At 45.0% G+C, this 18,018-nt stretch overlaps 1 protein-coding gene across 4 annotated transcripts in view; it reads left to right on the top strand.

Moving 5' to 3' along the window:
- The window catches only part of ARHGEF7 (Rho guanine nucleotide exchange factor 7), a 157,902-nt gene that overhangs the window by 53,600 nt on the left and 86,284 nt on the right, over positions 1 to 18,018 (top strand). For 3 of the 4 annotated variants that reach the window (XM_040425215.1, XM_040425211.1, XM_040425213.1), the window contains exon 3: positions 11,265 to 11,349. In XM_040425215.1, coding sequence (XP_040281149.1) covers positions 11,265 to 11,349 — 85 coding nt within the window. Of the gene's footprint in view, positions 1 to 10,752; positions 10,816 to 11,264; positions 11,350 to 18,018 lie in introns of those variants that run through there. The other variant, XM_040425212.1, reaches the window with a different exon arrangement.

The raw sequence follows: 18,018 nt of genomic DNA, 5'->3' as shown, positions 1-18,018 counted from the left end.
ATCCGATGGTATATTCTAACACAGAGGAGTTGCCATGGTGATGGGGACGCTTGAAGTTAAAATATACCATCGGATTGGAGAAAAATCTGATCTGATGGTATATTCTAAACCCGAGGCGTTCCTATGGTAATGGGGACGCACCTCTGACAGGGCGCTGCCATCCGTGGCACCTGAGGGGTTAATTGCAGGGACGGCAGCTCCCTGTCAGAGGTCGGGTGCCGGGAATGTTTCTACAATGTTTGCATTGGTGGGCAGTGCGCCCCCCCCCCCCCCCCCGGTATTAAAATCATTGATTTTAATACTGTAGGGGGGCGCACTGACCACCAATGATTTTAATACCGGGAGGGGCGCACTGACCACCAATGCAAACATTGTAGAAACATTCCCGGCCTCGGACAGGGAGCTGCCGTCCACGCAATTAACCCCTCAGGTGCTGCGGATGGCAGCGCCCTGTCAGAGGTGCGTCCCCATCACCATGGGAACACCTCGGGTTTAGAATATACCATCGGATCGGATTTTTCTCCAATCCGACGGTATATTTTAACTTCAAGCGTCCCCATCACCATGGGAACGCCTCTCCACGCCCAGCTCGTCGCCGATCCACTGCTCCGGTAAGCCATCTCAGCTTTGCTACTTGCCCGCAGCAGGGTTAAGCTACCATGTCCGGGGTGTCGGGCGATACGATTTCCACACCCCTGTCTTAGGGTGAGGCTCGGAAAAAAGGCCCTGCAAGACTGAAACTTTGCTGTTCCATGGCAGATCACTAGGTTGCTGCCGTACCAGACACAAATTTTGGACTGCTGTGGTGCTATTTTTGGAAGAAAGCAGCTAATTTTTTGTAATCCATGAGAATCCCTTTAATTTTGCATGGCATCTTGGATTACTTATAGTATTCGTTGCTTCAGTGGGACCAGGATGGCCTAGGCACCACCAAGGTTTTCTTCATGGGGAAAAGGGTGCAGTGGTCACATAGGACCAAAAGAGGGCTGGTGGTAAACAAGCCAAGATTCCTGTGTTTCTACCTGACCAAGAGATGAAGTTCACGTTAGAACTCTTCTATGATAGGAGTATTACTTGATAAGGATACTTTCACACTAGCGTTAAAGTTTTACGGAATTGAGATCCGTCATAGGGGCTCAATACCGGAAAAAAAAACCGCTTCAGTTTTCTCCCCATTCATTGTCAATGCTCCAAAATGCATTCCGTTCTGTTCTCAAAAGGTGTAATGTTACCCTGCGTACCCCCCTAAAAAATCAACCCAATCAGCGCAGCAAAGCTTTTTGTTGCCTACATAGTTAGGGTCCCAGCACAGGAGGCACATTGCAATGACACCATCGTGCTGCCTTCCTCCCTGTGCATGGTCCCACATTCTGTAGCCTGTCGGCAGAAAGTGGCTTGTGACCGCCAAGACAGATATAACAAGCCTATGGTTCTAGTTTCAACTCTGTTTGAGTCCGGCGGATGCTGATTCAGTTGTAAATTGTGCTTGCCCGAGTCCTCACCTAGTGGGCTGTTCTGTGCAAGTGGTCCCACGGCTGTCATGCCACTGCACCCCCGCTAGCTACACCTCTGTCTATAGAACTTGGATTATGATGCAGAGCTTAACTTTTTAAAGGGCATCTGTCGCCTAAAAAAAACCTCCTAACTTCCCATGGAGCATGGCAAGTTAGGAGTCCCCCCAAGGAGAATCTTTATTCCCCCAGACCTACAGCAGAGGCTTCTCACCCCCTAGTATCATAGGTGGCGCTAGAGTAAGATTTTTCCTTTTACCTGGAAGAGAGCTACATTGCTTGTAGATGCATGATAAATGTTAATAGCAGTAATGTTACTATAGGTTGTCCCAAAATCACAGGTTAAGGCCCTGTTAACATCCATAAACTCCTTCCATCAGACTTTAGTTGTTTTTGGATGATCAGAATGAAAAATATAATGATATAAAAGTATATGATTGATCCTTCCTTCATGGCCAGTATTAATATGGAAACCTTTGGGGGCATTTTTATTGCATTAGAGCTGTTTCTCACGAGCGAGTCCATTGTGTGTGAGCATGATCCTCCGTTCTGCACTTGCAGGAGCACACAGCATTATACTAACCTATAATGCTGTGTGCCGCTGCATGACCTTACTTCTACAGAATCTTACGGTCAGTATAAGGCCTCATACACACGACTGTATGTATTTTTCAGTCCACAAAAAATACGGATGACTTCCGTGTGCATTTCGTATTTTGCTTAACGGAACAGCTGGCCCATAATAGAACAGTACTGTCCCTGTCCTTAATGCGAACAATAATAGGACATGTTCTATTTTTTTGCGGAACGGAAATACGAACATACGGAAACGGAATGCACATGGAGTAACTTCCTTTTTTTTCTTGCGGACCCATTGAAATGAATGATTCCGTATACAGTCCACAAAAAAAAAAAAAGGAACGGACACGGAAAGAAAATACGTTTGTGTGCATCAGTAAGGTCATGCAGAGACAGCATTATAGGTCATGCTCACACACAGAGCATGACTCCCGCAATGGACTCGCTTTTGTAAAACAGCCCATATACTTAGAGCTAAAAAAAAAAAAAAAAAAGGTAACGTATTAACCTAGTTTGTAAGTCCTAGAAAAGACATCTGTCCATCCAGTTCAGCCTGTTATCCTGCACGTTGATCCAGAGAGAGGCAAAAAAAAAAACTGAGGTAGAAGCCAATTTTCCAAGTGAACATTATTAAAAATGTTTTTTTTTTTTTCTCTGCAGCCAGCACCTTTTCACATACAGTGGATATAGTCTTCACACACCTGTTAAAATGTATTATTTAGTTATGTAAAAAAAAAAAACGTTTTTTGCGGATCTATTGTAACAGGGTCAGTCCTTGTCCACAAAACCGACAAGAATAGGACATGTTAAATTTTTTTGAGAAACTGACATGCGGACTTACGGACATAAAATGCACACAGGGTAATTAATATTATTTTTTTCCCCCCCCCGGCCTCATTGAAATGAATGGTTCCGCATATGGGCCGCAAAAATAATGGAACGGACACTGACAAAAAAATAAGTTCATGTACAAGAGCCCTAATACTTTGTTGAAGTACCATTTGAATTAATGAAGCATTCAGCCTTTTGGGTAGGAGTCTATCAGCATGTTACATCTTGACTTGGCAACCAAGCGTTCCAAATATGTCAAATTGTGATAAATTATAATGTGTCAAATTATAATTTAATATTACTTTATTATAAATATATTCCCAAATACCTTTCATTAGTTATAATGGCTCGTTTTGTCTGGGGAGCATTCATTAGGAGAAATAAAATGTCCGCTGTCCTATTAGTACACACAAAACCTGTCCTAATCACACAGGAGGACAAGTTATTTCCAAACACTGAGCTAAAGAGCTGCCTCATCCTCCTCTCTGCTCTGCTTGTCAGGGATTATTATCCTGAATATAGTTTAATATGATCTTCAGCTGAATCTCTGTAGGAATGGAATTCATGAGGAGACATGAAGTACAGAGGACGGACAGACTGTGGTAATGGAGACTGCATACAAGTGCTGCTGCTCATCAGCCACATCCCCACCTCCTCTCTGTACTTCATGTCTCCTCATTAACTCCATTTCTACAGAGATTCAGCTGAAGATCATATTAAACTGTATTCAGGATAATAATCCCTGACAAGTAGGAGAGGAGGATGAGGCAGCTCTTTACCCCAGTGTTGTGAAGTAACTTGTCCTCCTGTGTGATTAGGACAGGTTTTGTGTGTACTAATAGGACGGCGGCTGGTTTATTCCTCCTAATGATTGATCCCCAGACAAAATGAGCAATTATAACTAATGAAAGTTATTTGAGAATATACACTGAACAAAAATATAAATGTAACACTTTTTTGGTTTTGCTCTGATTTTGCATGAGCTGAACTCAGATCTGAAACATTTTCTACATACACAAAAGACCCATTACTCTCAAATATTGTTCACAAATCTGTCTAAATCTGTTAGTGAGCACTTCTCCTTTGCCGAGATAATCCATCCCACCTCACGGGTGTGGCATATCAAGGTGCTGATTAGACAGCATGAATATTGCACAGGTGTGCCTTAGACTGCCCACAATAAAAGGCCACTCTGAAATGTGCAGTTTGATCACACAGCACAATGCCACAGATGTCGCAACGTTTGAGGGAGGGTGCAATTGGCATGCTGACTGCAGGAATGTCTACCAGAGCTGTTGCCCGTGCAATGAATGTTCATTTCTCTAACATAAGCCGTCTCCAAAGGCGTTTCAGAGAATTTGACAGTACATCCAACCAGCCTCTCAACCACAGACCACGTGTAACCACACCAGCCCAAGACCTCCACATTAGGGATCAACCGATATTGATTTTTTAGGGCCGATACCGATAATTTGTGAACTTTCAGGCCGATAGCCGATAATTTATACCGGTATTCTGGGATTTTTCATTTTTGAAAAAAAATAATTTCCTACACAAATCTGCTGAAAATTTATGTTTATTGTTAACGTGTATTTTTTTTTTTTTTGTAAATCTTTCTTTTTCATTTATTATTATTATATATATATATATATATATATTTTTTTTTTTTTACTAACTTTTAGCCCCCTCGGGGACTAGAACCCTTGTCCTATTCACCCTGATAGATCTCTATCAGGGTGAATAGGATCTCACACTGTCCCTGCTGCTCTGTGCTTTGTGCACACAGCAGCATGGAGCTTACCATGGCAGTCAGGGCTTCAATAGCGTCCTGGCTGCCATGGTAACTGATCGGAGCCCCAGGCTTACACTGCTAGGGGTCCGATCAGAGGAGGAGGGGAGAGGGGATCCTGTGGCCACTGCCACCAATGATTAATACTGGGGGGGGGGGACGCACTGCGCCACCAACGTTTTTAATACTGGGATGGGGGTGGGGGGCGCACTGCGCCACCAATGATAAATACTGGGGGGCGCACTGCGCCACCAATGAAGAAAAATCTCTCATTAATTCATATACAGGAGGCGGGAGCTGGCTGCAGAATCACATAGCCGGCTCCCGACCTCTATGAGCGGTAGCTGCGATCCGTGGCACCTGAGAAGTTAACTACCGCAGATCGCAGCTATTGCTCATAGAGGTCGGGAGCCGGCTATGTGATTCTGCAGCCAGCTCCCGCCTCCTGTATATGAATTAATGAAAGACTTATCTTCATTGGTGGAGCCGTGGCCATAACCCCTCCCCTTCTCTTGTCCTCTCTCCTCTAATTGGCGGCAGCAGCAGCACAGGGGGAGGAGACACTGCTTCCTTCTCCCCTGTGCTGCCGAGGGAACACGGAGAGCGCCGCGTTCTGTGTTCCCAATACGTTATCGGTATATCGGCAAAATAGATACCGATAACTGTCAAAATCCTGAATATCGTCCGATAATATCGGTAAAACCGATAATCGGTCGATCCCTACTCCACATCCAGCATGTTCACCTCCATGATCGTCTGAGACCAGCCACCCGGACAGCTGCAGCAACAATCGGTTTGCATAACCAAATAATTTCTGCACAAACTGTCAGAAACAGTCTCAGGGAAGCTCATCTGCATGTTCATCGTCCCCATCGGGGTCTGGACCTGACTGCAGTTCGTCGTCGTAACCGACTTGAGTGGGCAAATGCTCACATTCAATGGCGACTGGCATGTTGGAGAGGCATTCTGTTCACGGATGAGTCCCGGTTTTCACTGTTCAGGGCAGATGGCAGACAGCGTGTGTGGCATCGTGTGGGTTAGCGGTTTGCTGACGTCAGTGTTGTGGATCGAGTGGCCCATGGTGGCGGTGGGGTTATGGAATGGTCAGGCGTATGTTATGGACAACGAACACAGGTGCATTTTATTGATGGCATTTTGAATGCACAGAGATACCGTGACGAGATCCTGAGGCCCATTGTTGTGCCATTCATCCACAACCATCTCTTCATGTTGCAGCATGATAATGCACGGCCCCATATTGCAAGGATCTGTACACAATTCCTGGAAGCTGAAAACATCCCAGTTCTTGCATGGGCAGCATACTCACCGGACATGTCACCCATTGAGCATGTTTGGGATGCGTATACGACGGCGAGTAAGGCAAAACTGTGCACATTTCAGAGTGTCCTTTTATTGTGGGCAGTCTAAGGCACACCTGTGCAATATTCATGCTGTCTAATCAGCACCTTGATATGCCACACCCGTGAGGTGGGATGGATTATCTCGGCAAAGGAGAAGTGCTCACTAAGGGTCCATTCACACGTCCGTTGTTTCTTTCCTGATCTGTTCCGTTTTTTGCGGAACAGATCTGGACCAGATCTGGACCCATTCATTTTCAATGGGTCCTGAAAAAAAAACGGACAGCTCAATGTCTGATTTTTTTTTTTCAGGACCCATTGAAAATGAATGGGTCCAGATCTGTTCCGCAAAAAACGGAACAGATCAGGAAAGAAACAACGGACGTGTGAATGGACCCTAACACAGATTTAGGCCTCATACACACGATCGTTCCGTTTTTTTGCGGTCCGCAAACCGTGGATCCGCCAAAAACGGAAGCCAGCCAATTAACGGAACGGACGTCAGCAATATAAATGCCTATTCTTGTCCGCAAAGTGCGGACAAGAATAGGACATGTTATATTTTTTTAGCGGGGCCGCGGAACCGAGCCACGGATGTGGACAGCACCTTGAAGTGAATGGGTCCGCATCCAAGCCGCCAAAATGGCGGCTCGGATGCGGACCCAAACAACGGTCGTGTGCATGAGGCCTTAGACAGATTTGTGAACAATATTTGAGAGTAATGGGTCTTTTGTGTATGTAGAAAATGTTTCAGATCTTTGAGTTCAGCTCATGCAAAATGGGAGCAAAACCAAAAGTGTTTATATTTTTGTTCAGTGTATTTACAATAAAGTAATATTTAAGTATTTTCATTTTCTTAATTCCCGGAGGACCCCTTTAAACTTGAAATTCATCTTCGTCTTTTTAGCAGAAGCCTGAAGGTTTTGTGCAAAAAAATTCATAATTCCCTCCACCTTGACTAATACCCCAGTTCCAGCTGAAAACTGCCTCAAAACCTAATGCAGCCTCTGATGCTTCACTGTGGGCATGTTGATCTTTTGGTGGTGCGCAGTGTTAGCTTTGTGTTGGAATTACGGCCAAAAATTTCAGCCTTGGTCTCCTCAGACCATAGTACATTTTCCCACATGCCTTTTGCAGACTATGTAAGTTTTGGTAAAACATAGCTGGGCTTTTGATGTTTTTCTTTGTAAGAAAAGGCTTTTGTCTTGCCACTCTACTGCACACCCCAGACATATAAGGAATATGTGAGATTGTTGTTACATAGAGTACACAACAAGTACTTGCCAGAATTTCCTACATCTCCTTTAATATTGCTATAGGCCTCTTGGCAGCCTCCTGGACCAATTTTCTTCTTGTGTTTTCATAAAGCGCCAATTGGGGCTGTTTAGCCTCTTAGATGCCATAGACAATAGCGACTGCAGTATTAAAGGGACACTGACAGGCCCAATAAGCATAATTATCTATATATATGCATGCACAGGTCTTCTAATGTGTTTTTAAAACATATAAGTATAACCCCTGTCCACCTTTATAAATACAGCAAACTCATGTTTTATAACCTGATGTAATCGCTCTTCTGTCTGCCCAAGGGGCGGCGTTTCAGCTTCACTTCTGCCCAGCCAGCCACTGTTTTGAAGCGCTGCTCAGCTCATCAATATTCACTTCGCTGAGCGGCTTCTGCTGTCCCCGACGTTCCGAGATCCCGCGCATGCCCAATAGAAAGCTATGGGCATCGGACTCACTTTCAGCTTCTGCGCATGCACCCTCACTCGCCGGGATCACATCGCGCCTGCGTCCCCTCTGCTTCTTTGAAGCCGCTTCAGCCTCTCCGTTCTGCGCCTGCGCCGGACACAATTGGCCAGCACACAGAAGCCACCCAGCGAAGTGAATATTGATGAGCTGGGCGGCGGTTGGGACACGGCTGGCTGGGCAGAAGTGAAGCTGAAACGCCACCCCTTGGGCAGACAGAAGAGCGATTACATCAGGTATAAAACATGAGTTTGCTGTATTTATAAGGTGGACAGGGGTTATACTTATATGTTTTTAATACACATTAGAAGACCTGTGCATGTGTATGTGTGTGTATATAGATAGAGATATAGATATAGATGATTATGCTTATTGGGCCTGTCAGTGTCCCTTTAAAGTTATTTCAAGGGAGGGTACTCCCTCTCTCAGGTAACAGCCCCACAGTGAATGAGATCTTAGTATGGCAGCCTAGCACCTAATGAAGGCCCCTATCTTTGCCTTCAGTGTACCTCACTGGCGCAGCCTAATAGTGCCTGTCAGCATAGTACTGACAGTATAATACACCATACTGCATCGGCAGTATAGTGTATTATAGAAACAAGTGATATATAGCGTAACAGCGGCTCACCCCAGACACTCCCGAAAGGATACGGTGCTCACCCCACGGGTCCACCCAAACCCAGAAGGTAAAATGCTAACTGTATATACGACTGGAGGGCACTCAATTATCTGGGAACACTGATGTGAGGTATAGATAACCACATTTATTGTAAAACTGACATGAAGCGAAGCATGCATATAGTGACACCTAATAGGTATTAAAAACATAAACATATAAACCGTCATTAAAAAAAACATAAAAAACAAATGGCAATGGTATCTGCAAGTGTGGGTGCGGACACTAGCTCCTGATCGGAACGTGGGCTTGGTCCCAGATGGATAGTCAGAGTCCAGCAGTGACACCCTGGTGGGTGCGATACAGTGTTGGTCCGTGAATTGGACCGCACTGGATTTCAATACGCAATAGATTAACACACAGCCCTGTAATAGGCAATCGTCCTTACTTTGCCGCTCGGACTCACATCGGCGTCCCACGTGACCCGGCGGCACACCACGTGATCCACGCGGCTCGCTATGGAAAGAATAGCTGATGATCTGTTGGGTCCTAAAGTCCGGACCGTGACACACAAATCCAGTCAGCGGAGGTTAAGCCAGCAATCTTCTATTAAATTCCTTGAGGTGCCACTACCAAAAGGCAGCCCCCTGGACCTCCGCTGACTGGATTTGTGTGTCACGGTCCGGACTTTAGGACCCAACAGATCATCAGCAATTCTTTCCATAGCGAGCTGCGTGGATCACGTGGTGTGCCGCCGGGTCACGTGGGACGCCGATGTGAGTCCAAGTAGAAATGGGGTAGAAATAGGCAATGTACTCTGCCCCACGGGGCTGTGTGTTAATCTATTGCGTATTGAAATCCAGTGCGGTCCAATTCACGGACCAACACTGTATCGCACCCACCAGGGTGTCACTGCTGGACTCTGACTATCCATCTGGGACCAAGCCCACGTTCCGATCAGGAGCTAGTGTCCGCACCCACACTTGCAGATACCATTGCCATTTGTTTTTTGTTTTTTTTAATGACTGTTTATATGTTTATGTTTTTAATACCTATTAGGTGTCACTATATGCATGCTTCGCTTCATGTCAGTTTTACAATAAATGTGGTTATCTATACCTCACATCAGTGTTCCCAGATAATTGAGTGCCCTCCAGTCGTATATACAGTTAGCATTATAGAAACAATCAGAAGATCGCCTTTCATAGTCAACTTGTGGAACTAGTAAATGTTTAAAAGAACATTTTAAATCTACCCCTGCCCAATGCATAACTATACTTACCCAGTCCCAACTAATAAAATCTACCATAAGGTACATGGCTGTACCAATACACCTTGCAATAAATGAAAGGGCCAACGGATCCTATCTCATCCAAGATGTCGCTGGCATGTTGGTGTGATGTCTGTTGGATCTGGAACAGGGTCGCTGTGGTGATAGAGCAAAAAGAACAATCACATAAGGGAGGGATGGTAACTGCCCCCTGTGAAATCCCCAGCAGGGGGCGCTGTGCTGGCTCTGAGCCATCCCAATGTATAACAAGGTAATCTAAGGCATTTCCCCTTATGCCCACATTGTGTCCCCTAACAGTAGTTATGCCAACCTTGTGGCCCCAACAAGAATTAAGTTAATCAGTAAGTTATACCCCAAAAGTGCCATTAAAAACTTGCAAAAAACAAGCCCTCATCCGGCTACATCAAGGGAAATTTAAGAAGGTTATAGCCCTTGAAATGTGACGATGAAAAAAATTGCCGGGTTGCTGAGGCCCAAGACACGCTGGTCACTAAGGGGTTAATCAAGACATGTTGGAATGGGTTTTACTGTAAAAATTTATACAATGCAATAATACTTTTTCAAACAATGCTCACAAAGGTGTCCATGGTCTTTCACTGAACCGTTCATCAGCAAAGTTAAAATTCTTGCAGTTGCCACAAAATTCTGTTTTTACTGTGACCAAAAGTCAATGTGGAGCTCTGGCCTAAACGGGGTCACCCACTGAACCAGGGCGACGTTGCTCCTGTACGTTCCGGCAATTGTGTGACAACTGAATTCTTCCACCGCTTCCCATTTGTGGGTTTTTCCTGTAACACAGGTACAACTCAGTCCTGGTCATCTGCTCTGTTTTTGCAGATTTCCTATTTAAGAAGAAAGGCTTCCAGTATAGGTTGCCTATTAGTTTGCTATTGTTTCCATGAGCTGGAGGGGCCAGTTCCCACAGAGCAGGGGTAGCCTGTATCCTCCAATCATATTGTTTCCAGTTAACTAATCTCTGTATGACTGTCCATGGAACAGGAAGCCTAGAAAAAGGCTGGAATATCCTGTTCATTATATTGCTGGACAAGACTTGGTCAACGTCGTCTTCTATAAGATCTTCCACAATGAAGGTTCAGTCACATTTATCTTCATAGTTTTACTTTTCTTATACGGTGTACTGATATCTGCTTAATGTTTATACAGTATTTACAGCTATGAACTTTTTTTTTTTAAATGTTTTTGGTTATTAAATTGGGGAATTGTCCAGAGCGACCATTCAGATTCCAGCTCTTCTTTTCAGACCCCTTTGGGAATGGAAGAAGTAATCTAATTGGTTGCTATGCACAACTCATCTACCGTATTGATAAATCGCCACCATGATGTATATATTGCGTGAGTTGATTTGTAGTTTTTCGTTTTTGAAATTTCTTTGATTTCAAGGTTTCTTATATATATTTTTTTTTATCTGAGGCCTCTTAATGTCATTAGAAAGCAGAATGTTCCCGAATGACCTGGGGCAGAATGCATGTTTTATATGGTTGCAGAGGTATTAGCATTTTGTATGTGCTTTGTCTTTCAGACATTCGAGGCCAATGACCTGTATCAAGGGCAGAACTTCAACAAGGTGCTGAATTCCTTAGTCCTTCTTAATAAAGTCACAGCAGGTATGTGTGTACTGCTAGAGCTTGGTTTTACTGCCATGTTTAAAGGGAGATTTCCATTATGATGGGGGATTTAAAAAAATAAAATCTTAGGCTGTTTTTCTTTTTCATTTAGGCAGTAGTACTATGTCTTTTGGAAATTTTAATATAAAAAATTGAGTTCTGTAGTAGGCAACAAGCGATATTAAGCCTCCTCAATAGATGGGTAATCCATTGTCATCCTACTACTGTTAGGTGTACATTTTAGGGATCGACCGATATTGATTTTTTTAGGGCCGATACCGATAATTTGTGAACTTTCAGGCCGATAGCCAATAATTTATACCGATATTCTGGGAATTTTTATTTTTGAGAAAAAAAAAAATTCATACACAAATCTGCTGAAAATTAATGTTTATTGTTAATGTGTATTTTTTTTGTTTATTGTTAATGTGTATTTATTTTTATTTTTTTTAAATCTTTTTCATTTATACTTTATTTTTTTTACTAACTTTTAGCCCCCTTAGGGACTAGAACCCTTGTCCTATTCCCCCTGATAGATCTCTATCAGGGTGAATAGGAGCTCACACTGTCCCTGCTGCCCTGTGCTTTGTGCACACAGCAGCATGGAGCTTATCATGGCAGCCAGGGTTTCAATAGCGTTCTGGCTGCCATGGTAACCGATCGGAGCCCCAGGATTACACAGCTGGGGCTCCGATCGGAGGAGCAGCGGAGAGGGGATCCTGTGGCCACTGCCACCAATGAGTAATACTGGGTGGGGGGGGCGCACTGCGCCACCAATGTTTTTACTATGGGGGTGGGGGGCACACTGCGCCACCAATGATTAATACTTGGGGGGGGGGGGGGGGAGGGCGCACTGCGCCACCAATGAAGATAAGTCTCTCAATCATTCATATACAGGAGGCGGGAGCTGGCTGCAGAATCACATAGCCGGCTCCCGACCTCTATGAGCGGTAGCTGCGATCCGCGGCACCTGAGGAGTTAACTACCGCGGACCGCAGCTGCCGTTCATAGAGGTCGGGAGTCGGCTATGTGATTCTGCAGCCAGCTCCCGCCTCCTGTATATGAATGATTGAGAGACTTATCTTCATTGGTGGAGCGCTGGCCACAGCCCCTCCCCTCCTCTTATGTTCTCTCCTCTCATTGGCGGCAGCAGCAGCAGCACAGGGGGAGGGAGACACTGCTTCCTTCTCCCCTGTGCTGCGGAGGGAACACAGAGATCGCTGAGAGCAGCGCGATCTGTGTTCCCAATAGGTTATCGGTATATCGGCAAAATAGATGCCGATACCGATAACGTTCAAAATCGGCCGATAATATCGGCCGAACCGATAATCGGTCGATCCCTAGTACATTTATTCACAGGGTAATCCTCATGCAAATAGGTGTAGAATTGAGATAATAGTATGACAACTCTATTGTTCTCCTGATAGACCTAGATTTAAAGATGGCCACAGAAGAACATTGCGCTTATAAGTATGATGCTCTAATTCAGTCAATACAGGGTCGTCCTCTATGGCCAAAGTGGTGGCTTAACCAAAGGCCCTGTTACACTGCCCGAACATCGGGCAGATCATCGCTAACAAGCGCTCGTAGTTAGCAATAATCTACCGATTACCCGATGAATGAGTGAAACACATGTTCATTGGGGAATGTCCTGTTTCATGCAGTCACTTAAGTCATCGTTCGCCGGCGGCAGATTGTGCAGTCTAAACAGCATCTGCTGCCGGTAAACAATTATTCTGTATGGGGGCGAGTGATGGCGTGAGCGATCGCTCCTCCCCATACTGTGGAGGAGATTTTTGAATGTAAAGGGAACCTGTCACTTCCAAAACCCATCCCAAGCTGCCAGCAGTACCTGAGAGTAGTCAGCAGTGTGTTTTTGATGATAATTTTCTTCCTGAAGGCAGAAGCTCTGAAAACGTTCCTTTATCCCCTGCCGGCGCGATATTCTAGTCCTGCTTCGTCAAAGTAACTGCGCCCCCCTTCCCTGCCCCTTTGCTGTGACTGACAACGCTTATGCACGAGAGTTCAGCTGGTTGTGCCGAGCTGTCGGTCACAGGCGAAGAGGCAGGGAACGGGGCTTGGTTACTTTGATGAAGCAGGACTAGAATATCGCGGCGGCAGGGGATAAAGGAACGTTTTCAGAGCTACTGCCTTCAGGAAGAAAAAATTGGTCAGAAACGTACAGAATAATTGTTTACCGGCAGCGGATGCTGTTTAGACAGCACAATCTGCTGCCAGCGAACGATGACTTAGCTGACTGCATGACCCAAGCAATTTTAACTCCTATGAAAGGCACAGGTTGCCGCATGGTTTTTGCTGTCCATGCTCCACAAAAGCAAATCTACATTATCTATGAACAGTTATAGATTTGTGGAATAATTATAGTAAATTTTATCTGGCTGCAGATGCCACGCCCCTTTTGCTAAGCTCCACCCACTATATAATATATATATATATATATATATATATATATATATGTGTGTGTGTATATGTATATATATAGTGTGTATATGTATGTATGTATATGTATGTGTATATATATATATATATATTCCAAATATAACGCAGCACTCCTTGGATAAAAAAAAAGTGAAAAAATTTGATATTTATTCAACACATGTTGATACAGGCAACGTTTCAGCTCTCACAGAGCCATTATCAAGCCAAGTGAGAAAGCAAAGGCAAATTTAATAGGCTGGTAAATGTACTTTCTCACTTGGCTTGATAATGGCTCTGTGAGAGCTGAAACGTTGCCTGTATCAACATGTGTTGAATAAATATCAAATTTTTTTCACTTTTTTATCCAAGGAGTGCTGCGTTATATTTATTTGGATTGTGTTTGGACCCCAGGACCGAGGGGATAACGCTGGCACCTGAACTGCTTGAAGCTAGGAGTGCTGCCCTGTGATTTTCTGGAGATAGATATATATATATATATATATATATATATATATCTATTTATATATACACTGCTCAAAAAAATAAAGGGAACACAAAAATAACACATCCTAGATCTGAGTTAATTAAATTTTCTTCTGAAATACTTTGTTCTTTACATAGTTGAATGTGCTGACAACAAAATCACACAAAAATGTAAAAATGGAAATCAAATTTTTCAACCCATGGAGGTCTGGATTTGGAGTCACACTCAAAATTAAAGTGGAAAAACACACTACATGCTGATCCAACTTTGATGTAATGTCCTTAAAACAAGTCAAAATGAGGCTCAGTAGTGTGTGTGGCCTCCCTGTGCCTGTATGACCTCCCTTCAACGCCTGTGCATGCTCCTGATGAGGTGGCGGACGGTCTCCTGAGGGATCTCCTCCCAGACCTGGACTAAAGCATCTGCCAACTCCTGGACAGTTTGTGGTGCAACGTGACGTTGGTGGATAGAGCGAGACATGATGTCCCAGATGTGCTCAATTGGATTCAGGTCTGGGGAACGGGCGGTTCAGTCCATAGCATCAATGCCTTCGTCTTGCAGGAACTGCTGACACACTCCAGCCACATAAGGTCTAGCATTGTCTTGCATTAGGAGGAACCCAGGGCCAACCGCACCAGCATATGGTCTCACAAGGGGTCTGAGGATCTCATCTCGGTACCTAATGGCAGTCAGGCTACCTCTGGCGAGCACATGGAGGGCTGTGCGGCCCTCCAAATAAATGCCACCCGACACCAATACTGACCCAATGCCAAACCGGTCATGCTGGAGGATGTTGCAGGCAGCAGAACGTTCTCCACGGCGTCTCCAGACTCTGTCACGTCTGTCACATGTGCTCAGTGTGAACCTGCTTTCATCTGTGAAGAGCACAGGGCGCCAGTGGCAAATTTGCCAATCTTGGTTTTCTCTGGCAAATGCCAAACGTCCTGCACGGTGTTGGGCTGTAAGCACAACCCCCACCTGTGGATGTCGGGCCCTCATATCACCCTCATGGAGTCTGTTTCTGACCGTTTGAGCAGACACATGCACATTTGTGGCCTGCTGGAGGTCATTTTGCAGGGCTCTGGCAGTGCTCCTCCTGTTGCTCCTTGCACAAAGGCGAAGGTAGCGGTCCTGCTGCTGGGTTGCTGCCCTCCTACGGCCTCCTCCACGTCTCCTGATGTACTGGCCTGTCTTCTGGTAGCGCCTCCATGCTCTGTACACTACGCAAGTGTTCCCTTTATTTTTTTGAGCAGTGTATATTATTACATATTTTTTTTTTTTTAAGTGACAAGAGTGGTGTAAAATTTAGAGAATTTGAAACTTGCGTGCAAAACCAGCTTGTACCAAATTTAATTTCCCAGGATTTTCCATTGTTCATATTAGAGAAAAAAATCTATCTGACAAGTAACTCGAGCATATTTTACCTGCAGCATTAGCACGGTTTATTTTCCTGCAGTTTGGTAGTGATGGCCAGGGGCGTATAAAGAAATCGTTGGGCCCCATAGCAAGAATTTAAATTGGGCCCCCATGCCCGTTCCTAGTCCCTCCCACTATGCGCCCTGGCTCCTGTCACTACCCTCCCTAACTTCTCCCCTGCCCCACCTCATGCAGCGGTATTTTGTTCTACAAAATGGCAGTACTCATGCCGGACCCCAACAGAACCATTATAGTGAATGGGATCTGGTAGGTTCTGGTGGTGGTCAGCATATTTTGACAAGAATCTGGGGCATTACATGATGTAATACCACCCAACTTTCCTGCTGTCCAGCATGGCACATGCGCAGAGACATGAAAAAAATTTGAGGAAGTGAATGCCCCCCTTCCCTGCATAACACATGTGCAGAGACAGGAGTCTCTGGGAGAGCTGAGTGAACCCCTGCCTATCCATGTTCTTATTATCTGCATGTATGCCTTGCAGGATAGCAGGAAAGCGGAGTGACATGATGTAATAGCACCCAGCTTTTCTGTTGTCCCGCATGGCACATGTGGAGAGACACAAGAATAGTCTGAGTAACGCAACTCCCACCTCCCCTCATATCTTCTCATGCCTCTGCACATGCAGGACATCAGGAAAGCTGAGTCACATTACATAATGTAGTGACAACCAGCTTTCCTCCTGTTCTAAATGGCATATGTGCAGAGGAATAGCCTGGGAAAGCTGGGTGCACTGTCCGGAGTCGTCAGCTACAAGTCGTCACTTACTTCATTACTGGATGGGCTTGTGGCAATCCAAAGGAATCGGGCGTGGTGGAGCTAGCAGGTGGGAGGCGGGGCTAGGAGGCAGAAGGCGGGGCTAGCATACGGGAGACGGGAAGATAGACAAGGGCGCGGGACTCTCATCCACTGTGGGCCCCCCTTCCTCACGGACCCCATAGCAGCTGCGTGGTCTGCCTATATGGTAGGTACGCCACTGGTTATGGCCTGAACTTGGGGAAGGTGTCAATTTCTGAGCAGTGGGCAACCAACTTCAGTAAACTGCTGACATGAATGGGACAGGGCTTCTGTCATCAGCTGACAGTCAGCGTTGTACCGTACGTCCTGAAAGATCTTTCATTTTGAAATATTGGGATAGATTTGTTAATCAGTTCTTTCCAGTAAACAAGTGACAAGCTCCATTTTTGCACAGACTTTAGACAGATTTATTAGTACAAATAGCAGAAAATAATGCAAATCTAGGTTTAATTTTCTGACTTGCTCATCTGTTTCAGCTTTATACCTATAGAACCTAATGTCGATTTATATAGCGCTTAGTGTCCGAACACTTACTCCATTAAGACACAGTGCGCTGGATGACATGTTTAGTTACATCCCCATGATCTGCAGCCACCTTATGGATAAGAGCACTATCGAATTGGGACAGTGGGCTGGCCAAATGCAAGGGGGTGCTTGATTAACGGCCCAGAAGATGAAATAAGGAGGCCTTAGTGATGGGTCGATCCGCAAAACATGGATGCTGGCTGTTTGCGTTCCCCATTTCACGGAACGTCCTGCCTCTATAGAACGGTCCTATCCTTGTCCATAAAACAGACAAGAATAGGACATGTTCTATATATATATATATTTTTTTTTTTTTGTGGGTGCCATACGGATGTGGACATTAGACTGCTCTATTGAAGTGAATGGGTCTGCATCCGACTCGCACAAAATGCGGATCAGATGCAGAAAGTGCCCTAAGTGCCATGCAATCGACATTATGATTCCTAGTTGATATAAATTGGCTTACCCCAATGTGTGAAGAACTATTGCAAATCATAAAAGGGAGAAGGAAAATAGTGTGCCAGTGCATACCGCCATATGCATGCCAAAAGCGCTCTTTGTCTACGCACAGTCAGGACGTCCTATCAGTCATTTTTGCTACAGAAGAACAGACTGTATTGGATTTCAGAATCTTCTTAACGTCTGTTCTCCCATGGAATGACTGGTGGTGGAGGTTTCTGGCACCTGCCTACCCCTCCCCCCTAATTGTAATGAATGGGATGCCTGGTAGAGGTCTGTGCGTTACAGGTTCTATCTTAAATCAATGCTCCGGATTGTGATTTGGAAACTCTATATTATATTCTGGTGTCGGCTTTCTGCTATGTTGTTGTTTGTAAAATGTGCGTATCGGATGCAGAGGCGTACAGCGATTCTGCATGTCAGTCTGGTGTAGTACATTGTACAGATCACATACTGCTCTCTCTCTACCTAGTCGAAGCCTGTGCCTGGTGTATGTGCTCTATATTTGTTCCCGATTGTCTCCACACGGC

This window comes from Bufo bufo, chromosome 3 (assembly GCF_905171765.1).
Source record: "Bufo bufo chromosome 3, aBufBuf1.1, whole genome shotgun sequence".
Classification (NCBI taxonomy): Eukaryota; Metazoa; Chordata; class Amphibia; order Anura; family Bufonidae; genus Bufo; species Bufo bufo.
This window is presented reverse-complemented; position numbering and strand designations above follow the sequence as displayed.